Source organism: Phyllobates terribilis, unplaced genomic scaffold (assembly GCF_046119375.1).
Source record: "Phyllobates terribilis strain yellow unplaced genomic scaffold, ASM4611937v1 Scaffold_9__5_contigs__length_417890890, whole genome shotgun sequence".
NCBI classification, from domain to species: Eukaryota; Metazoa; Chordata; class Amphibia; order Anura; family Dendrobatidae; genus Phyllobates; species Phyllobates terribilis.
The window spans coordinates 393,161,978-393,185,553 of NW_027362769.1; the positions used below are offsets into that span (position 1 = coordinate 393,161,978).

The 23,576-nt window shown below is 53.9% G+C and overlaps 1 protein-coding gene across 3 annotated transcripts; it reads left to right on the forward strand.

Moving 5' to 3' along the window:
• Positions 1-263: 263 nt before the first annotated feature.
• On the forward strand, positions 264-23,567 carry LOC141162550 (lysophospholipase D GDPD1-like). 3 transcript variants are annotated; one of them, XM_073648763.1, is made up of 11 exons: positions 264-850; positions 10,192-10,359; positions 10,665-10,707; positions 17,005-17,140; positions 17,409-17,454; positions 17,539-17,657; positions 18,605-18,694; positions 19,803-19,936; positions 22,200-22,259; positions 22,982-23,033; positions 23,341-23,567. In XM_073648763.1, exons 2-11 carry the CDS (start codon positions 10,221-10,223, stop codon positions 23,530-23,532), a joined length of 1,011 nt encoding a protein of 336 aa, XP_073504864.1. In that variant the 5' UTR covers positions 264-850; positions 10,192-10,220; the 3' UTR covers positions 23,533-23,567. The 3 variants fall into 3 exon arrangements, with proteins under 3 accessions (XP_073504864.1, XP_073504862.1, XP_073504865.1); XM_073648761.1 differs by lacking the exon at positions 264-850 and adding an exon at positions 3,637-4,081; XM_073648764.1 differs by lacking the exons at positions 264-850; positions 22,200-22,259 and adding an exon at positions 3,637-4,081.
• Positions 23,568-23,576: the final 9 nt, after the last annotated feature.

Consider the following 23,576-nt stretch of genomic DNA (forward strand, 5'->3'; position numbering starts at 1 on the left):
TACACAGCCCCCCTCAGCTGCCCGTGCTGCCCCCTGGAGTCCACTACCCGGGAGAGGTGACGCCACCCAAGTACACTGCCCCCCTCAGCTACCCATCCTGACCCCTGGAGTCCGTTGCCTGGGAGAGGCGACTCCACCCTAGTACACTGCCCCCCTCAGCTGCCCATGCTGCCCCCTGGAGTCCGCTGCCCGGGAGAGGCGACGCCACCCAAGTACACTGCCCCCCTCAGCTGCCCGTCCTGACCCCTGGAGTCCGTTGCCTGGGAGAGGCGATGCCACCCAAGTACACTGCCCCCCTCAACTACCCGTCCTGACCCAGCGAGTCCGCTGCCCGGGAGAGGTGATGCCACCCAAGTACATTGCCCCTTCAGCTACCCATCCTGACCCCCCGGAGTCCGCTGCCGGGAAGAGGCGACGCTACCCAAGTACACTGCACCCCTCAGCTACCCATGCTGCCCCCCATAGTCCGCTGCCCGTGAGATGGGAAGCCACCCAAGGACACTGCACCCCTCAGCTGCCCGTGCTGCCCCCCGGTGGCCACTGCCCGGAAGAGGCAACACCACCCAAGTACACTGCACCCCTCAACTACCCGTGCTGTACCCCAGAGTCTGCTTTCCAGAAGAGGCGACGCCACCCAAGTACACTGCCCCTCTCAGCTGCCCGTGCTGCCACCTGGAGTCCACAGTCCGGGAGAGGCAACGGCACCCAAGTACACTGCCCTCCTAGAGTCCACTGTCCGGGAGAGGTAACGTTACATATACTCCAGAGCTGCAATCATGAATCTGCCACTTCTGAGCTCCCGGCATTCCCTGCTTGTCCTGATAATCACACCTGTCGTCATTAAAACTGGGTAAGTGGTGAAGGGCTGTGTGACGACATGCATGCTGACTGTTTCCAATAATAGCTAGAGGTATAGCGAGTGCAGCTCTGGAGCACAGTGAAGGCTGTAAGTTAGTGATGCACTGTGTTGTATGTTAGATCCGCACTGTTCATAAAATAGTGGTAAAACTTTGTGCTTTTTGGGAAAAAATAGTGAGAACACGGCCCTAGGCGAGCATCGGAGTCCCCTAACTGCCGAGATGGCATGACCTCTAAGGCCCGTGGCATCTATGGGGTTAGATGGTCAGGATCAGGGTTATCTCTGATCTCGTACATTGCTGTTACCGCACCTTCTGCCCTCGGGCCATCAAATGAGCCACAGAGCCGACATTACTGGCGGCTGTCGCCAAGAGTATACAGGCCTATACCCAGGTGATCGCTCGCCGGGAGCTGTATACATCCTTGTCAGTCTCTACTGCAGTTTTCTCGTTGTATTCATGAGCTGAAGAGCAGCTCCCACCCCGACAGGTGCATCCGCACTACTGAGCGAGGCTCCTCACATGTCTCCTTATATATGATCACAGCAGCCAATCAGCAGACGTCTTCTAAGCTGCAGAGAGATTAAACCTGACTTTGGTTGGCTGTTATGTGCAGCCAATCAGATCTCTGCTAAATAGAGAGTGAAGCGCTGGTTGCTAGGGGCGACGCAGGCGAGGGTGAGACCTCACAGGGGGGTCGTTATCATCGGGCCTGGATGATATAATGTACGGCCCGATATATCCCCCACTAGATACACGGCTCAGCAGACGGTATCACACAGGATAGGATTAGATACACGGCTCAGCAGACGGTATCACACAGGAGAGGATTAGATACACGGCTCAGCAGACAGTATCACACAGGAGAGGATTAGATACACAGCTCAGCAGACAGTATCACACGGGAGAGGATTAGATACACGGCTCAGCAGACAGTATCACACAGGATAGGATTAGATACAGCTCAGCAGACGGTATCACACAGGATAGGATTAGATACACGGCTCAGCAGACAGTATCACACAGGAGAGGATTAGATACACACCTCAGCAAACAGTATCACACAGGATAGGATTAGATACACGGCTCAGCAGACGGTATCACACAGGAGAGGATTAGATACACGGCTCAGCAGACAGTATCACACAGGAGAGGATTAGATACACACCTCAGCAAACAGTATCACACAGGAGAGGATTAGATACACGGCTCAGCAGACAGTATCACACAGGAGAGGATTAGATACACAGCTCAGCAGACAGTATCACACGGGAGAGGATTAGATACACGGCTCAGCAGACAGTATCACACAGGATAGGATTAGATACAGCTCAGCAGACGGTATCACACAGGATAGGATTAGATACACGGCTCAGCAGACAGTATCACACAGGAGAGGATTAGATACACACCTCAGCAAACAGTATCACACAGGAGAGGATTAGATACACGGCTCAGCAGACGGTATCACACAGGATAGGATTAGATACACGGCTCAGCAGACGGTATCACACAGGAGAGGATTAGATACACGGCTCAGCAGTCAGTATCACACAGGAGAGGATTAGATACACAGCTCAGCAGACAGTATCACACGGGAGAGGATTAGATACACGGCTCAGCAGACAGTATCACACAGGATAGGATTAGATACAGCTCAGCAGACGGTATCACACAGGATAGGATTAGATACACGGCTCAGCAGACAGTATCACACAGGAGAGGATTAGATACACACCTCAGCAAACAGTATCACACAGGATAGGATTAGATACACGGCTCAGCAGACGGTATCACACAGGAGAGGATTAGATACACGGCTCAGCAGTCAGTATCACACAGGATAGGATTAGATACACAGCTCAGAGACAGTATCACACAGGATAGGATTAGATACACGGCTCAGAGACAGTATCACACAGGATAGGATTAGATACACAGCTCAGCAGACAGTATCACACAGGATAGGATTAGATACATGGCTCAGCAGACAGTATCACACAGGATAGGATTAGATACATGACTCAGCAGACAGTACCACACAGGAGAGGATTAGATACACGGCTCAGCAGACGGTATCACACAGGATAGGATTAGATACATGGCTCAGCAGACAGTATCACACAGGAGAGGATTAGATACACAGCTCAGCAGACAGTATCACACAGGATAGGATTAGATACATGGCTCAGCAGACAGTATCACACAGGATAGGATTAGATACACGGCGCAGCAGACAGGATCACACAGGAGAGGATTAGATACACGGCTCAGCAGACAGTATCACACAGGAGAGGATTAGATACATGGCTCAGCAGACAGTATCACACAGGATAGGATTAGATACACGGCTCAGCAGACAGTATCACACAGGATAGGATTGGATACACGGCTCAGCAGACAGTATCACACAGGATAGGATTAGATACACGGCTCAGCAGACAGTATCACACAGGAGAGGATTAGATACACGGCTCAGCAGACAGTATCACACAGGAGAGGATTAGATACACGGTTCAGCAGACAGTATCACATAAGATTAGATACACGGCTCAGCAGATAGTTTCACATAGGATTAGATACACTGACATTCTGTAACAATAAATGGCGGGGAGTGTGCCCTGGATGGTATCGCAGGAGAGGCTTAGATACCTCGGCACGGTACCCGCTGGGCATGACATAGAGCTGGTAGCTGGAGGACATGTGGTTGGGGGGTCCGGCCTCCCGTCCCCGGTCACTGCCCAAACAGGTTGTGGTCCTGGGCGGCTGCCGGTATGTACCTGCCTGGAATGTGTACAGGTGTGTCAGGGCGGAATTAACCTCTCAGCTGCCAGGACGGCTTGGTGCAGTCAGGGATTACATGCCCTTCTCTGGGGACCCGTTTCTGTCATGCCAGGGGCACCACCTGCACCCCCCTCCTGATCAGGGGCCGCCGCTCATCAGAAACTGCTGATTGTCGGCTTCTATCTGCTGATCTGCAGCATTCCCTTCCAATCCACAGAGCAGGTAGAAAGAGGGCGCAGCTGTGGGCACGGTGCCAGCTACCGACAGGCTGGTGTATCCATAGTGTGCCAGGGGAGAAGACGATTGTGCCCACATACCGTCCGCACGACCGACTACACTGTGCCAGGCGAGAGGATCCATCAGTCTGCGGCAGGTGTGGAGACTGTGCCAAACCGAGGGGCAAGGACTGTGCCAGAACAGGAGGAGAGGCGGTGTGCCAGGTGAGGGGCAGACTATGTGTGCCAGGTGAGGGGCAGACTGTGTGTGCCAGGTGAGGGGCAGACTATGTGTGCCAGGTGAGGGGCAGACTATCTGTGCCAGGTAAGGGGCAGACTATCTGTGCCAGGTGAGGGGCAGAATATCTGTGCCAGGTAAGGGGCAGACTTTCTGTGGCTAGAGGGGGGGGGGGTGACAGGTGAGGGGCAGACTATCTGTGCCAGGTGAGGGGCAGACTATCTGTGCCAGGTGAGGGGCAGACTGTGTGTGCCAGGTGAGGGGCAGACTGTGTGTGCCAGGTGAGGGGCAGACTATCTGTGCCAGGTGAGGGGCAGACTGTGTGTGCCAGGTGAGGGGCAGACTGTGTGTGCCAGGTGAGGGGCAGACTATCTGTGCCAGGTAAGGGGCAGACTTTCTGTGGCTAGAGGGGGGGGGGGGGGTGACAGGTGAGGGGCAGACTATCTGTGCCAGGTCAGGGGCAGAATATCTGTGGCTGGAGGGGGTGCCAGTAAAAAATGCCTAAACCCTGAGCTGGCATTGTGATGGGTACATGGGTCCAGGAAACAAACCGAGAGGAGGATAGATGGTGTGCCAGGAGCAGGACATAACCAGGTAGGTGCCCGCTGCCCAAGGATAGGCAAGAAAAGCCTGTGCCAGAGGAATAGCTGTCATTATGTACCAGGGCAGGAATAGGTGGTATGGATCAGGGTGAGATATCCGATGCCACCTACCTGTAGGCTAACAGTAATCCTGTGCCAGGATAGCCACACATGGAACGAACCAATAGACGCAATGTGGCGGTGACGGGTAGAAGATGCCCCGTGGCAGTAAAGCAGCAAATGCCCTTATTATAAATAAGCGCTCTATAATTGATACAATTGTTTCTGGGTTATATATTAGCAGCTTATGGAAAAGTATCACAGCCAAAGAGATGTGGGTCCCCGATCTGAGGAACAATGGGAAGAGGTGCTGGATCCAATTCCTAAATGATCCCTGTCCGAATCACAAAGACTGTCCCAAAGCTTTCTTATTCATAGAGTATATAAGACCCCGAATATCCTATTTAAAATTGGTATAATGGTGAACAACGTGTCCAAGATGCGGGAAAAACGACGCTCACTTGTCATAAACCTGTAGAATCTCCTAACTCATCTCAAGCCCCCAACTCACCTCAAGCCCCCAACTCACATACCCAAAGGGTCCTAGATAATTCTATGTACATGCTGTAATTCTCTGTGTTTTAATGCCATACACAAGCCGTCAGATGGGATTCATTGATATTTGTATTCATATATGTAAATGGTAGTAAGTGAATGATACCTACGATGACGCTGATATGAACCGCTTTGTATTTGCTTCGCAGTGACTTGTATATGAGACTTGTAGGATTTCTTATTTGTTTTCTTGTTTTTGCTTAGTTTTGATAGTTTCTAAAAACAAAATGATAATGTGAAGGTATCTTGATATCTTTCACAATAAAAAAAATGATCTGATTAAAAAAAAAAAAAAAGGAGCTAATTAATGCCCCTTGGAATAAGAGGAGAACTTGAATCAGAAAAGTAGAGAACGCCGTCAGGCAGTAATGGATCCTCTGTGACTGCAAAGTACAAGATAGCCTACCGCATCAGAGGAGAAGCAGACCCTAATAGCTAATGGAAGAAAAGCCGATGATACCCCGACATGAGAGGATGCCCCGGCCTGGGACACTAGAGGATGTCCTTTAAAAATAGAGGCTACCCAGTGACAGCAGAGTAGTGATTGCCCTATGGCAGTAGAGGATGCCCCGTGGTAGTAGAGGATACCCTGTGACAGTAGAGGATACTCTGTGGCAGTAGAGGATGCCCTGTGGCAGTAGAATAGAGGATACCCTGTGACAGTAGAGGATACCCTGTGACAGTAGAGGATACCCTGTGGCAGTAGAATAGAGGATACCCTGTGGCAGTAGAGGATACTCTGTGGCAGTAGAGGATGCCCTGTGGCAGTAGAATAGAGGATACCCTGTGACAGTAGAGGATACTCTGTGGCAGTAGAAGATGCACTGCTGCAGTAGAGGATAACCTGTGGCAGTAGAATAGAGGATACCCTGTGGCAGTAGATGATACCCTGTGGCAGTAGAGGATGCCCTGTGGCAGTAGAATAGAGGATACCCTGTGGTAGTAGAGGATGTCCTGTGGTAGAAGAGGATGCCTTGTGGTAGTAGAGGATGCCCTGTGGCAGTAGAGGATATCCTGTGGTAGTAGAGGATGCCCTGTGGCAGTAGAGGATGCCCTGTGACAGTAGAGGATGCCCTGTGGCAGTAGAATAGAGGATACCCTGTGGCAGTAGAAGATGCACTGTGGCAGTAGAGGATAACCTGTGGCAGTAGAATAGAGGATACCCTGTGGCAGTAGAATAGAGGATACCCTGTGGTAGTAGAGGATGTCCTGTGGTAGAAGAGAATGCCTTGTGGTAGTAGAGAATGCCCTGTGGCAGTAGAGGATGCCCTGTGGCAGTAGAGGATGCCCCGTGGCAGTAGAATAGAGGATACCCTGTGGCAGTAGAAGACGCACTGTGGCAGTAGAGGATAACCTGTGGCAGTAGAATAGAGGATGCCCTGTGGCAGTAGAAGATGCACTGTGGCAGTAGACGATAACCTGTGGCAGTAGAATAGAGGATGCCCTGTGGCAGTAGCTGATACCCTGTGGCAGTAGAGGATGCCCTGTGGCAGTAGAATAGAGTATACCCTGTGGTAGTAGAGGATGTCCTGTGGTAGAAGAGGATGCCCTGTGGCAGTAGAGGATGCCCTGTGGCAGTAGAGGATGCCCTGTGACAGTAGAGGATGCCCTGTGACAGTAGAGGATACCCTGTGGCAGTAGAATAGAGGATACCCTGTGACAGTAGAGGATACTCTGTGGCAGTAGAGGATGCCATGTGGCAGTAGAATAGAGGATACCCTGTGGCAGTAGAGGATACTCTGTGGCAGTAGAGGATGCCCTGTGCCAGTAGAGGATGCCATGTGGCAGAAGAATAGAGGATACCCTGTGGCAGCAGATGATACCCTGTGGCAGTAGAGGATGCCCTGTGGCAGTAGAATAGAGGATACCCTGTCGCAGTAGAAGATGCACTGTGGCAGTAGAGGATAACCTGTGGCAGTAGAATAGAGGATGCCCTGTGGCAGTAGAATAGAGGATACCCTGTCGCAGTACAAGATGCACTGTGGCAGTAGAGGATAACCTGTGGCAGTAGAATAGAGGATGCCCTGTGGCAGTAGATGATACCCTGTGGCAGTAGAGGATGCCCTGTGGCAGTAGAATAGAGGATACCCTGTGGTAGTAGAGGATGTCCTGTGGTAGTAGAGGATGCCCTGTGACAGTAGAGGATGCCCTATGGTAGTAGAGGATACCCTGTGGCAGTAGAGGATGTCTTGTGGCAGTAGAGGATGTCCTGTGGTAGTAGAGGATGCCCTGTGGTAGTAGAGGATGTCCTGTGACAGTAGAGGATGCCCTGTGGTAGTAGAGGATGTCCTGTGGTAGTAGAGGATGTCCTGTGACAGTAGAGGATGCCCTGTGGTAGTAGAGGATGCCCTGTGACAGTAGAGGATGCCCTGTGGTAGTAGAGGATGTCCTGTGACAGTAGAGGATGCCCTGTGGTAGTAGAGGATTCCCTGTGGTAGTAGAGGATGCCCTGTGGTAGTAGAGGATGCCCTGTGCTTGTAGAGGATGCCCTGTGGCAGTAGAGGATGCCCTGTGACAGTAGAGGATACCCTGTGGCAGTAGAATAGAGGATACCCTGTGACAGTAGAGGATGCCATGTGGCAGTAGAGGATGCCATGTGGCAGAAGAATAGAGGATACCCTGTGGCAGCAGATGATACCCTGTGGCAGTAGAGGATGCCCTGTGGCAGTAGAATAGAGGATACCCTGTGGCAGTAGAAGATGCACTGTGGCAGTAGAGGATAACCTGTGGCAGTAGAATAGAGGATACCCTGTGGCAGTAGATGATACCCTGTGGCAGTAGATGATACCCTGTGGCAGTAGAGGATGCCCTGTGGCAGTAGAATAGAGGATACCCTGTGGTAGTAGAGGATGTCCTGTGGTAGAAGAGGATGCCTTGTGGTAGTAGAGGATGCCCTGTGGCAGTAGAGGATGCCCTGTGGCAGTAGAAGATGCCGTGTGGTAGTAGAGGATGTCCTGTGACAGTAGAGGATGCCCTGTGGTAGTAGAGGATGCCCTGTGACAGTAGAGGATGCCCTGTGGTAGTAGAGGATGTCCTGTGACAGTAGAGGATGTCCTGTGGTAGTAGAGGATGTCCTGTGGTAATAGAGGATGCCCTGTGTTAGTAGAGAATGCCCTGTGGTAGTAGAGGATGCCCTGTGGTAGTAGAGGATGCCCCGTGGTAGTAGAGGATGCCCTGTGGTAGTAGAGGATGCCCTGTGAAAGTAGAGGATGCCCTGTGGCAGTAGAGGATGCCCTGTGGCAGTAGAATAGAGGATACCCTGTGGTAGTAGAGGATGTCCTGTGGTAGAAGAGGATGCCTTGTGGTAGTAGAGGATGCCCTGTGGTAGTAGAGGATGTCCTGTGTCAGTAGAGGATGTCCTGTGACAGTAGAGGATGTCCTGTGACAGTAGAGGATGTCCTGTGGTAGTAGAGGATGTCCTGTGGTAGTAGAGGATGTCCTGTGACAGTAGAGGATGCCCTGTGGTAGTAGAGGATGCCCTGTGGTAGTAGAGGATGTCCTGTGACAGTAGAGGATGCCCTGTGGTAGTAGAGGATGCCCTGTGACAGTAGAGGATGCTCTGTGGTAGTAGAGGATGTCCTGTGGTAGTAGAGGATGCCCTGTGACAGTAGAGGATGCCCTGTGGTAGTAGAGGATGCCCTGTGGCAGTAGAGGATGCCCTGTGGCAGTAGAGGATGTCCTGTGTTAGTAGAGGATGCCCTGTGGTATTAGAGGATGCCCTGTGGTAGAAGAGGATGCCCTGTGTTAGTAGAGGATGCCCTGTGGTAGTAGAGGATGCCCTGTGACAGTAGAGGATGCCCTGTGACAGTAGAGGATGTCCTGTGACAGTAGAGGATGTCCTGTGACAGTAGAGGATGCCCTGTGACAGTAGAGGATGTCCTGTGACAGTAGAGGATGCCCTGTGGTAGTAGAGGATGTCCTGTGTTAGTAGAGGATGCCCTGTGGTAGTAGAGGATGCCCTGTGACAGTAGAGGATGTCCTGTGACAGTAGAGGATGTCCTGTGGTAGTAGAGGATGTCCTGTGGTAGTAGAGGATGTCCTGTGGTAGTAGAGGATGCCCTGTGGTAGTAGAGGATGTCCTGTGGTAGTAGAGGATGCCCTGTGGTAGTAGAGGATGTCCTGTGACAGTAGAGGATGCCCTATGGCAGTAGAGGATGCCCTGTGGTAGTAGAGGATGTCCTGTGACAGTAGAGGATGCCCTGTGGCAGTAGAGGATGCCCTGTGGTAGTAGAGGATGTCCTGTGACAGTAGAGGATGCCCTGTGGTAGTGGAGGATGCCCTGTGGCAGTGGAGGATGTCCTGTAACAGTAGAGGATGTACTGTGGTAGTAGAGGATGCCCTGTGGTAGTAGAGGATGCCCTGTGGTAGTAGAGGATGCCCTGTGGCAGTAGAGGATGCCCTGTAACAGTAGAGGATGCCCTGTGGTAGTAGAGGATGCCCTGTGGTAGTAGAGGATGCCTGTAACAGTAGAGGATGCCCTGTGGTAGTAGAGGATGCCCTGTAACAGTAGAGGATGCCCTGTAACAGTAGAGGATGCCCTGTAGTAGTAGAGGATGCCCTGTGACAGTAGAGGATGCCCTGTGGTAGTAGAGGATGCCCTGTGACAGTAGAGGATGCCCTGTAGTAGTAGAGGATGCCCTGTGACAGTAGAGGATGCCCTGTGACAGTAGAGGATGCCCTGTAGTAGTAGAGGATGTCCTGTGGCAGCACATTCCCCTGTACAGCAGACATTTTACCGTGCAGAAATTAATCCTGGGCACTGAGAAGAGATTTTCCCGGCAGTGCCCATGGCAGACACAGTGAGGAGGCGGCTGCTGTAGTAGAGGAGCATCACTCCTCCCATCCTCTGTGTCCTTCACATCCTGCAGCTGGATGATGACTCTTGGGGCTCTTCTCCTCAGGTCCTGCTGCTCGGCCCTATCTCCTCATCATGGTGCGCCCCTTATATTACCTGGTGCCAGTCCTGGGGGGCTACGCTGCCTCCTCTTATTACTTACTGAAGAATCCCCACATCCTGCAGAAGAGGAAGAGACTGGCCTTCCACTGCCGCCACATCTCCCACCGAGGGGGTAAGTCATGGCACCTGTGGTGCCCGGACCCCAGGGACGACCCCGACACCCCAACATGTAACCCCTGGGCCCTTACTATAGGAGGGATGGGGCACCCACCCTATAATTAGTAATGTCACTAACACTGCTGACTTTCTGGGGAAGTTAGGTGACAACTGACGCTGGAATTACACCTGCTGTTGTCAGACACCTTCTCATACTTCAGAATGTAAAACGCCAGAGGGGGAGAGTCGCCAGTCAGGAGTCCGGGAAAGCTGGGGTGATATTCACAATGACCTTATCATAATATTCCCCCTGTCCTCCAGGAGCCGGAGAGAAGATAGAAAACACCATGGAGGCATTTGATAAGTAAGTGGGGGTCTGCATTGTTTTGTGGGGAGTGGGGGCAACATTCATCTACGAGGGGCAGAGTTGTTATATGGGGCGTTGTTGTTCTGTGGGGGGCAGCGTTGATCTGTTGGGGGCAGCGTTGATCTGTTGGGGGCAGCGTTGATCTGCGGGGGGCAGTGTTGATCTATGGAGGGCAGCGTTGATCTGTGGAGGGCAGCGTTGATCTGTAGGGGAGCAGTGTTGATCTGCGGGGGGCAGTGTTGATCTGTGGAGGGCAGTGTTGATCTGCGAGGGGGCAGCGTTGATTTGTGGAGGGCAGCATTGATCTATAGGGGGGCACTGTTAATCTGTAGGGTGCAGTGTTGATCTGCGGGGGGGAAGTGTTGATCTGTAGGGGGCAGTGTTGATCTGTGAAGGGCAGCGTTGATCTGTAGAGGGGAAGTGTTGATCTGAGGGGGCAGTGTTGATCTGTGGAGGGCAGAGTTGATCTGTAGGGGGCAGCGTTGATCTGTAGGGGGCAGCGTTGATCTGTAGGGGACAGCATTGATCTGTAGGGGACAGCATTGATCTGTAGGGGGCAGTGTTGATCTGTGGGGGCAGTGTTGATCTGTGGGGGACAGCGTTTATCTATGGGGCAACAATGATCTATGGGGCAATGTTGATCTGTGGGGGGCAGCGTTGCTCTGTGGGGGCAGTGGTGATCTGTAGGGGGCAGTGGTGATCTGTAGGGCGGCAGCATTGATCTGTAGGGGGGCAGCATTTATCTGTGGGGGGCAGCGTTGATCTGTAGTCTGTAGGGGGCAGTATTGATCTTTTGGGCCAGCATTGATCTGTAGGGGGCAGCGTTGATCTTTTGGGTGCAGTGTTGATCTGTGGGGGACAGCGTTGATCTATGGGGCAATGTTGATCTGTGGGGGGCAGCGTTGATCTATGGGGCAACGTTGATCTATGGGGGCAATGCAATGTTGATCTATAAGGGCAGCGTTGATCTGTGGGGGCAATGTTGATCAATGGGGGCAACGTTGAACTGTGAGGGGCAGCATTGATTTGTGGAGGGCAGCGTTGATCTGTAGGGGTCAGTGTTGATCTGAGGGGGGCAGCGTTGATCTGTGGAGGGCAGCGTTGATCTGTGGAGGGCAGCGTTGATTTGTAGAGGGCAGCGTTGATTTGTAGAGGGCAGCGTTGATTTGTAGAGGGCAGCGTTGATCTGTAGGGGGCAGCGTTGATCTGTGGGGGCAGTGTTGATCTGTGGGGGACAGCTTTGATCTATGGGGCAACAATGATCTATGGGGGAAGCGTTGATCTGTGGGGGGCAGCCTTGATCTCTGGGGGCAGTCTTGATCTGTAGGGGGCAGTGGTGATCTGTAGGGCGGCAGCGTTGACCTATAGGGGGGCAGCATTTATCTGTGGGGGGCAGCGTTGATCTGTTGGGTGCAGTGTTAATCTGTGGGGGGCAGCGTTGATCTATGGGGCAACGTTGATCTATGGGGGCAACGTTGATCTATGGGGGCAATGTTGATCTATGGGGGCAGCGTTGATCTGTGGGGGGCAGCGTTGATCTGTGGGGGCAGTGTTGATCTGTGGGGGGTCGCTTTGATCTGTGGGGGCAGTGTTGATCTTTGGGGGACAGCGTTGATCTGTAGGGGGCAGTGGTGATTTGTAGGGGGCAGCATTGATCTGTTGGGGGCAGTGTTGATCTGTGGAGGGCAGAGTTGATCTGTGGAGGGCAGCGTTGATCTGTAGGGGGGCAGTGTTGATCTGCAGGGGGCAGTGTTGATCTGTGGAGGGCAGTGTTGATCTGCGGGGGGCAGCGTTGATCTGTGGAGGGCAGCGTTGATCTGTAGGGGGGCAGCGTTGATCTGTAGGGGGGCAGCGTTGATCTGTAGGGGGCAGCGTTGATCTGTAGGGGGCAGTGTTAATTTGTGGAGGGCAGCGTTGATCTGTAGGGGACAGCATTAATCTGTAGGGGACAGCGTTGATCTGTAGGGGTCAGCGTTGATCTGTTGGGGGCAGTGTTGATCTGTGGGGGACAGTGTTGATCTATGGGGCAACGTTGATCTATGGAAGCAATATTGATCTGTGGGGGGCAGCGTTGATCTGTGGGGGCAGTGTTGATCTGTGTGGGACAGCGTTGATCTGTAGGGGGCAGTGGTGATCTGTAGGGGGCAGCGTTGAACTGTTGGGGGCAGTGTTGATCTGTGGAGGGCAGTGTTGATCTGTGGAGGGCAGCATTGATCTGTGGAGGGCAGCATTGATCTGTGGAGGGCAGCGTTGATCTATGGAGGGCAGTGTTGATCTGTGGGGGGCAGCGTTGATCTGTGGGGGGCAATGTTGATCTATGGGGGGCAGCGTTGATCTATGGGGGCAGTGTTGATCTGTGGGGGACAGCGTTGATCTGTAGGGGGCAGTGGTGATCTGTAGGGGGCAGTGTTGATCTGTAGGGGGCAGCGTTGATCTGTAGGGGGGCAGCATTTATCTGTGGGGGGCAGCATTGATCTGTAGTCTGTAGGGGGCAGTATTGATCTTTGGGGCCAGCATTGATCTGTAGGGGGCAGCGTTGATCTGTTGGATGCAGTGTTGATCTGTGGGGGGCAGCGTTGATCTATGGGGCAACGTTGATCTATGGGGGCAAGGTTGATCTATGGGGGCAACGTGGATCTGTGGGGGGCTGTGTTGATCTGTGGGGGGCAGCGTTGATCTATGGGGCAACGTTGATCTATGGGGGCAACGTTGATCTATGGGGGCAATGTTGATCTATGGGGGCAGCGTTGATCTATGGGGGGCAGCGTTGATCTGTGGGGGCAGTGTTGATCTGTGGGGGGTCGCTTTGATCTGTGGGGGCAGTGTTGATCTTTGGGGGACAGCGTTGATCTGTAGGGGGCAGTGGTGATTTGTAGGGGGCAGCATTGATCTGTTGGGGGCAGTGTTGATCTGTGGAGGGCAGAGTTGATCTGTGGAGGGCAGCGTTGATCTGTAGGGGGGCAGTGTTGATCTGCAGGGGGCAGTGTTGATCTGTGGAGGGCAGTGTTGATCTGCGGGGGGCAGCGTTGATCTGTGGAGGGCAGCGTTGATCTGTAGGGGGGCAGCGTTGATCTGTAGGGGGCAGCGTTGATCTGTAGGGGGCAGTGTTAATTTGTGGAGGGCAGCGTTGATCTGTAGGGGACAGCATTAATCTGTAGGGGACAGCGTTGATCTGTAGGGGTCAGCGTTGATCTGTTGGGGGCAGTGTTGATCTGTGGGGGACAGCGTTGATCTATGGGGCAACGTTGATCTATGGAAGCAATGTTGATCTGTGGGGGGCAGCGTTGATCTGTGGGGGCAGTGTTGATCTGTGTGGGACAGCGTTGATCTGTAGGGGGCAGTGGTGATCTGTAGGGGGCAGCGTTGAACTGTTGGGGGCAGTGTTGATCTGTGGAGGGCAGCGTTGATCTGTGGAGGGCAGCATTGATCTGTGGAGGGCAGCGTTGATCTATGGAGGGCAGTGTTGATCTGTGGGGGGCAGCGTTGATCTGTGGGGGGCAATGTTGATCTATGGGGGGCAGCGTTGATCTGTGGGGGCAGTGTTGATCTGTGGGGGACAGCGTTGATCTGTAGGGGGCAGTGGTGATCTGTAGGGGGCAGTGTTGATCTGTAGGGGGCAGCGTTGATCTGTAGGGGGGCAGCATTTATCTGTGGGGGGCAGCATTGATCTGTAGTCTGTAGGGGGCAGTATTGATCTTTGGGGCCAGCATTGATCTGTAGGGGGCAGCGTTGATCTGTTGGATGCAGTGTTGATCTGTGGGGGGCAGCGTTGATCTATGGGGCAACGTTGATCTATGGGGGCAACGTTGATCTATGGGGGCAACGTGGATCTGTGGGGGGCTGTGTTGATCTGTGGGGGGCAGCGTTGATCTATGGGGCAACGTTGATCTATGGGGGCAACGTTGATCTATGGGGGCAATGTTGATCTATGGGGGCAGCGTTGATCTGTGGGGGGCAGCGTTGATCTGTGGGGGCAGTGTTGATCTGTGGGGGGTCGCTTTGATCTGTGGGGGCAGTGTTGATCTTTGGGGGACAGCGTTGATCTGTAGGGGGCAGTGGTGATTTGTAGGGGGCAGCATTGATCTGTTGGGGGCAGTGTTGATCTGTGGAGGGCAGAGTTGATCTGTGGAGGGCAGCGTTGATCTGTAGGGGGGCAGTGTTGATCTGCAGGGGGCAGTGTTGATCTGTGGAGGGCAGTGTTGATCTGCGGGGGGCAGCGTTGATCTGTGGAGGGCAGCGTTGATCTGTAGGGGGGCAGCGTTGATCTGTAGGGGGCAGCGTTGATCTGTAGGGGGCAGTGTTAATTTGTGGAGGGCAGCGTTGATCTGTAGGGGACAGCATTAATCTGTAGGGGACAGCGTTGATCTGTAGGGGTCAGCGTTGATCTGTTGGGGGCAGTGTTGATCTGTGGGGGACAGCGTTGATCTATGGGGCAACGTTGATCTATGGAAGCAATGTTGATCTGTGGGGGGCAGCGTTGATCTGTGGGGGCAGTGTTGATCTGTGTGGGACAGCGTTGATCTGTAGGGGGCAGTGGTGATCTGTAGGGGGCAGCGTTGAACTGTTGGGGGCAGTGTTGATCTGTGGAGGGCAGCGTTGATCTGTGGAGGGCAGCATTGATCTGTGGAGGGCAGCGTTGATCTATGGAGGGCAGTGTTGATCTGTAGGGAGCAGCGTTGATCTGTTGAGTGCAGTGTTGATCTGTGGGGGGCAGCGTTGATCTATGGGGCAACGTTGATCTATGGGGGCAACGTTGATCTATGGGGGCAACGTTGATCTATGGGGGCAATGTTGATCTATGGGGCAACGTTGATCTGCAGGGGGGCAGCGTTGATTTGTGGAGGGCAGCGTTGATCTGTAGGGGGGGCACTATTAATCTGTAGGGTGCAGTGTTGATCTGTGAAGGGCAGCGTTGATCTGTAGGGGGGCAGTGTTGATCTGTGGGGGGCAGTGTTGATCTGTGGGGGGCAGTGTTGATCTGTGGGGGGCAGCGTTGATCTGCGGGGGGCAGCGTTGATCTGCAGGAGGCAGTGTTGATCTGTAGGGGGCAGTCTTGATCTGTGGAGGCCAGTGTTGATCTGCGGGAGGCAGCGTTGATCTGTAGGGGGGCAGTGTTGATCTGTAGGGGGGCAGGGTTGATCTGTAGGGGGGCAGCGTTGATCTGTAGGGGGGCAGCGTTGATCTGTAGGGGGCAGCTTTGATCTGTAGGGGACAGCGTTGATCTGTAGGGGACAGCATTGATCTGTGGGGGCAACGTTGATCTGTAGGAGGCAGCATTGATCTGTAGGGGGCTGCGTTGATCAGTTGGGGGCAGTGTTGATCTGTGGGGGACAGCGTTGATCTATGGGGCAACAATGATCTATGGGGCAATGTTGATCTATGGGGCAGCGTGGATCTGTGGGGGGCAGTGGTGATCTGTAGGGGGCAGTGGTGATCTGTAGGGGGCAGTGGTGATCTGTAGGGGGCAGTGGTGATCTGTAGGGGGGCAGCATTTATCTGTGGGGGGCAGCATTGATCTGTAGTCTGTAGAGGGCAGTATTGATCTTTGGGGCCAGCATTGATCTGTAGGGGGCAGCGTTGATCTGTTGGGTGCAGTGTTGATCTGTGGGGGGCAACGTTGATCTATGGGGAAATGTTGATCTATGGGAGCAACGTTGATCTATGGGGGCAAAGTTGATTTGTAGTGGGCAGTGGTGATCTGTAGGGGGCAGCATTGATCTGTGGGGGGCAGCGTTGATTGGTTAGTCCGTAGGGAGCAGTATTGATCTGTGGGGGCAGTGTTGATCTGTGGGGGACAGCGTTGAATTGTGGGGGCAGTGTTGATCTGTGGGGGACAGCGTTGATCTGTAGGGGGCAGTGGTGATGTGTAGGGAGGCAGCGTTCATCTGTAGGGGGCAGTGGTGATCTGTAGGGAGGCAGCTTTGATTTGTAGGGGGGCAGTGTTGATCTGTAGTCTGTAGGGGGCAGTATTGATCTTTGGGGGCAGCACTGATCTGTGGGGGACAGCGTTGATCTATAGGGGTCAGTGGTGATCTGTAGGGGGCAGCGTTGATCTGTAGGGGGCAGTGTTGATCTGTGGGGGACAGCGTTGATCTGTAGGGGGCAGCGTTGATCTGTAGGGAGGCAGCGTTGATTTGTAGGGGGGCAGCGTTGATCTGTAGGGGGGTAGCGTTGATCTGTTGTCTGTAGGGGGCAGTATTGATCTTTGGGGGCAGCATTGATCTGTAGGGGGCAGTGTTGTTGTAATCCCCAATACCTACTGGACAACCCCTTTAAATGTTCTTTTTCTTGCAGCGCTGTCACCCATCACTCTGACCTCCTGGAGTTGGACTGTCATATGACTAAAGACGGACGCGTCGTGGTGTCACATGACGGCAATTTATTACGGCAAACAGGACACGATGTGAACATAAAGGACGTGACGTACAAGGTGACGGCAGTGACGTGTGTGGATATATATACAGTATATCTACAGTGTAATGAGACGCTCTGCAGGTCTCGGCTCCTTTCCATTTCTATTGCTCTTCTTGCTCTCAGTGAATTGAATTATTTTAGAAAACCCATTCTGAGCTTTCACTGTCACAGCGGAGGGTTTGCTACACTGTATCTAATCTACAGATCCTCAGTCCATGTGCAGGACCATGTCTCTGGGGTCCTGAGCGGCGGCCGTGTGCTTTATATGTGTTTTCTGCCCCCAGGAGCTGCCGCGTTATCTGGAGCATCTGGAGGTCACCTTCTTCCCAGGTAGGCTGGAGTCGAGGATCTGGTAGTCTCCAGGCAGTTGGAGAACTATAAGTCCCAGCTTTCCCTCTGACCTTTGTGTCCCAGGTCACATCTCGTCAGGCGCAGACCACCGTATCCCTCTGCTGGAGGAGGTCTTCCAGAGACACCCGGAGAAACCCATCAATGTGGAGATCAAGGAGGACAGCGATGAACTGATAAGAAAGGTAACTACTGCCGGGGGGTGGGCAGTGTCGCCGTGTGCCCCCCATGTACCCGCCGTGTACACCCATGAGCCTGCCGTATGCCCCCATGTACCCGCTGTATTCCCCCATGTGCCCCCCGTGTCCTACCTGTATGCCCGCTGTGTGTCTGCCATGTATGTTCTCCAATGCGCCCCCGTATGCTCTCATTTGCTGCCTTGTGCCCCCATGTGCCCCCTATGTACCCACCGTATTCCCCTCCCATATGACCCCAGTATACCCCCTATGTACCCGCCATGTGCCCCCCCGTATGACCCCAGTATGCCCCCTATATACCTGCCATGTGCCTCCCATATGGCCCCAGTATGCCCCCTATGTACTCGCTATGTGACCCCAGTATTCCCCCTATGTACCCGCCGTGTGCCCCCCCGTATGACCCCAGTATGCCCCCTATGTATCCACCATGTGCCCCCCCGTATGACCCCAGTATTCCCCCTATGTACTCGCTGTCTGCCCCCCCATGTGACCCCAGTATTCCCCCTATGTACTTGCTGTGTGCCCCCGTATGACCCCAGTATTCCCCCTATGTACCCGCTGTGTGCCCCTGTATAACCCCAGTATGCCCCCTATGTACCTGCCGTGTGCCCCTCGTATGACCCCAGTATGCCCCCTATGTACTTGCTGTGTGCCCCCCCATGTGACCCCAGTATTCCCCCTATGTACTCGCTGTGTGCCCCCCGTATGACCCCAGTATGCCCCCTATGTACCCACCATGTGCCCCCGTATGACCCCAGTATTCCCCCTATGTACCCGCTGTGTGCCTCCGTATGACCCCAGTATGCCCCCTATGTACCAGCCATGTGCCCCCCATGTGCCCCTTATGTACTCGCCGTGTGACCCCGGTATGCTCCCATGCGCCCCCTATGTACCTGCCGTGTGCCTGCAGATAGTAGTCTTATCATTATATGCAGGTGTCGGAGCTTGTGAAGAAATACCAGCGCACGGAGAGAACCATCTGGGCCAGCACCAGCGACAAGGTCATGAAGAAATGTCGGAAGGAGGTACTACTACTACTACTCTCCTCAGTGGACAGTGGACATTACTACTACTACTCTCCTCAGTGGACAGTGGACATTACTACTACTACTCTCCTCAGTGGACAGTGGACATTACTACTACTACTAATCTCCTCAGTGGACATTACTACTACCCCATCGTCCGCCTTTGTGCCATCATCCTCTGTTCTTTGACTTCTCACTCTTTACTACTGCATGATCCTATATACTGAAACTACCTCAGACTACTACTCCTCTCATTCTGCGCTCTACATCTTCTTCATGCTGCTTCTAGTATTACTCCATCATCCTCCTCAGTACTACTATCCTATCATCCTTTTGTCTATTACCCCATCATTCTCCTATTCACCCCTCCTTGGTACTACTACTCTCATCTTTCTTGACACAGATAGCATTGCTCTGTTCTCCTGTCACCACTGTCACATCTCTTCCCAACTACTACTCCATCATTCTCAACTGCTCACCAGGTTTCAGTTTTTCCATTATCTTCCTCTGTAGCACCACTACTACTCTCATCCTCCACCCACTACTTTATTATTATTATTTATTATTATAAGCGCTATTTATTCCATGGCGCTTTACATGTGAAAAAACAATCGAGGACCCTGCCCGTGAGGACCCCGCCCGCGAGGACCCTGCCCGCGAGGACCCTGCCCGCGAGGACCCTGCCCGTGTGGACCCTGCCCGCGAGGACCCTGCCTGCGAGGACCCTGCCCGCGAGGACCCTGCCCGTGTGGACCCTGCCCGCGAGGACCCTGCCCGCGAGGACCCTGCCTGCGAGGACCCTGCCCGTGAGGACCCTGCCCGCGAGGACCCTGCCCACAAGGACCCTGCCCGTGAGGACCCTGCCCGCGAGGACCCTGCCCACAAGGACCCTGCCCGTGAGGACCCTGCCCACAAGGACCCTGCCCGTGAGGACCCTGCCCGCGAGGACCCTGCCCGCGAGGACCCTGCCCGCGAGGGCTCACAGTCTACAATTTCTCCCTGTTCATTATAGTCATAGTCTTCTCTCCATCTGACTGTACGATGCTCCTCGTGTCGCCTCTCATCCTCCTGGCACTACGACTACTACTTTCTCATCATCTTCCCTCAGAACCCAGAGATGCCGTTCATGTTCACCCCCCGCCGGGGCGTCACCCTCCTCCTCCTCTATTACACAGGGCTGCTGCCGTTCGTGGATTTGCCAGAGTCAGTGGTGGAGACGTACATGCCGTCCCTTATAAACAGGTCAGACTGTAGTATATACAGGTTGTGGGCGGGGCCTCGGCTGTATACAGGGTGTGGGCGGGGTCTCGGCTATATCCAGGGTGTGGGCGGGATCTCGGCTGTATCCAGGGTGTGGGCGGGATCTCGGCTGTATCCAGGGTGTGGGCGGGGTCTCGGCTGTATCCAGGGTGTGGGCGGGGTCTCGGCTGTATCCAGGGTGTGGGCGTGATCTCGGCTGTATCCAGAGTGTGGACGGGGTCTCGGCTGTATCCAGGGTGTGGGCGGGGTCTCGGCTGTATCCAGGGTGTGGGCGTGGTCTCGGCTGTATCCAGGGTGTGGGCGGGGCCTTGGCTGTATCCAGGGTGTGGGCGTGATCTCGGCTGTATCCAGGGTGTGGGTGGGCTCTCGGCTGTATCCTGGGTGTGGGCGGGGTCTCGGCTGTATCCAGGGTGTGGGCGGGGTCTCGGCTGTATCCAGGGTGTGGGCGTGATCTCGGCTGTATCCAGGGTGTGGGCGGGGTCTCGGCTGTATCCAGGGTGTGGGCGTGGTCTCGGCTGTATCCAGGGTGTGGGCGGGGCCTTGGCTGTATACAGGGTGTGGGCGGGGTCTCGGCTGTATCCAGGGAGTGGGCGGGGTCTCGGCTGTATCCAGGGTGTGGGCGGGGCCTTGGCTGTATACAGGGTGTGGGCGGGGTCTCGGCTGTATCCAGGGTGTGGGCGGGGTCTCGGCTGTATCCAGGGTGTGGACGGGGTCTCGGCTGTATCCAGGGTGTGGGCGTGATCTCGGCTGTATACAGGGTGTGGGCGTGGTCTCGGTTGTATCCAGGGTGTGGGCGGGGCCTTGGCTGTATACAGGGTGTGGGCGTGGTCTCGGTTGTATCCAGGGTGTGGGCGGGGTCTCTGCTGTATCCAGGGTGTGGACGGGGTCTCGGCTGTATCCAGGGTGTGGGCGTGATCTCGGCTGTATACAGGGTGTGGGCGTGGTCTCGGTTGTATCCAGGGTGTGGGCGGGGCCTTGGCTGTATACAGGGTGTGGGCGTGGTCTCGGTTGTATCCAGGGTGTGGGCGGGGTCTCTGCTGTATCCAGGGTGTGGGCGGGGTCTCAGCTGTATACAGGGTGCAGGGGGTCTCGGTTGTATCCAGGGTGTGGGCGGGGTCTCGGCTGTATACAGGGTGCAGGGGGTCTTGGCTGCATACAGGGTGCAGGGGGTCTTGGCTGCATACAGGGTGCATGGGGTCTTGGCTGCATACAGGGTGCAGGGGGTCTTGGCTGTATACAGGGTGTACGGGGGTTTAGGTTGTATATAGGGAGTGGACGGAGTCTCGGCTGTATACAGGGTGCAGGGGGTCTTGGCTGTATACAGGGTGCAGGGGGTCTAGGCTGTATACAGGGTGCAGGGGGTCTTGGCTGCATACAGGGTGCAGGGGGTCTTGGCTGCATACAGGGTGCAGGGGGGTTTAGGTTGTATATAGGGAGTGGACGGAGTCTCGGCTGTATACAGGGTGCAGGGGGTCTAGGCTGTATACAGGGTGTACGGGGGTTTAGGTTGTATATAGGGAGAGGTCGGAGTCTCGGCTGTATACAGGGTGCAGGGGTTCTTGGCTGTATACAGGGTGCAGGGGGTCTAGGCTGTATACAGGGTGCAGGGGGTCTAGGCTGTATACAGGTTGCAGGGGGTCTAGGCTGTATACAGGGTGCAGGGGGTCTTGGCTGTATACGGGGGTTTAGGTTGTATATAGGGAGTGGACGGAGTCTCGGCTGTATACAGGGTGCAGGGGGTCTAGGCTGTATACAGGGTGCAGGGGGTCTAGGCTGTATACAGGGTGCAGGGGTTCTTGGCTGTATACAGGGGTTTAGGTTGTATATAGGGAGTGGACGGAGTCTCGGCTGTATACAGGGTGCAGGGGGTCTTGGCTGTATACAGGGTGTACGGGGGTTTAGGTTGTATATAGGGAGTGGACGGAGTCTCGGCTGTATACAGGGTGCAGGGGGTCTTGGCTGTATACAGGGTGCAGGGGGTCTAGGCTGTATACAGGGTGCAGGGGGTCTTGGCTGTATACAGGGTGCAGGGGGTCTTGGCTGTATACAGGGTGTACGGGGGTTTAGGTTGTATATAGGGAGTGGGCGGGGTCTCAGCTGTACACAGGGTGCAGGGGGTCTTGGCTGTATACAGGGTGCAGGGGGTCTTGGCTGTTTACCGGGTGTGGGCAGGGTCTCGGCTGTATACATGGAGTGGACGGGGTCTCGGCTGTATACAGGGGTCTCACCTCTTCTCTCTCTATAGGACGTATTTTCCTAATCACTCTCTGATGAGGAGTCGCTTCCTGGTTTATCTACAGGACAAGTAAGATCTTCCCTCTGTGTTACTTCTTCAAGGGGAACTCCACATGGCACAGTATGTTCCAGCATGTCATGGGTTAAACCTCCATGTACGGCTGAGACCCCCTTATAGCCACCTGGTGCTCATACTGAGATATCTCATGTCTTCTCCAGTCACAACCAAAGTGAAAGTGATAACTGACCCCTGAGAACAGGACAGTCATGTGACCTGACAGCCTGAGCTCCCACAATGCACTGCTCTGTGGACTCAGGAAGCCGGTTATATACAGTGGTGTGAAAAAGTGTTTGCCCCCTTCCTGATTTCTTATTCTTTTGCATGTTTGTCACTTAAATCTTTCAGATCACAAAACAAATGTAAATATTAGACGAATATAACACAAGTAACACAAAATGCAGTTTATAAATGAAGGTCTTTATTACTAAGGAAAAAAGAAATCCAAACCTACAGGGCCCTGTGTGAAAAAGTGATTGCCACTCACTTAAAACATGAATTAACTGTGGTTTATCACATCTTTGGGAAGCTGAGTTCACTTTCCCCTTCCACACACAACATGAAACATTTAAGTGACAAACATGCAAAAAAGTAAGAAATCAGGAAGGGGTCAAACACTTCTTCACACCACTGTATGTGGCTGTGACCCCGCACTATTATATTATATTACGTCACGCCCTCGGCCTCTTCTGTGATGTCACCGGGTATAATGAGACGATTCATTTTTCTTACAGACTGATTATGAGGAAAAGTCTATTCCAGCACCTCCAGGCCAGAGGCATCCAGGTAACCGACCCAGTCATATAGCGGATGTGATACTCTGCAGAGGTCTTATGGACAGTCTGCAGCGGTTCTATAATGGATGTGATAGTGTGCAGCGGTCATTTGATGAATGTGATAGTGTGCAGCGGTCATATGATGGATGTGATAGTGTGCAGCGGTCATATGATGGATGTGATAGTGTGCAGCGGTCATATGATGGATGTGATAGTGTGCAGCGGTCATATGATGGATGTGATAGTCTGTAGTAGTCATATGATGGGTGTGATACTCTGCATACCTATTCTTGTGTCCTCTGTTGCGCCCCCTACAGGTTTACCTTTGGGTACTGAACCAGGACTCTGATTTCCGGCGAGCCTTTGACTGTGGGGTCACCGGGGTTATGACCGATTACCCCTCGAAGCTTCGCACCTTCCTGCAGGAATATGAGGGGGAGCAGAGCACACGGGGGGCCGAGGCCCTGGCCACCTCCTCAGGAGGAGAGCAGCAGAGGACGCACATGTGACTTATGTAACGATGTAAATAAAGCTTTATTATACAGTATTGTAC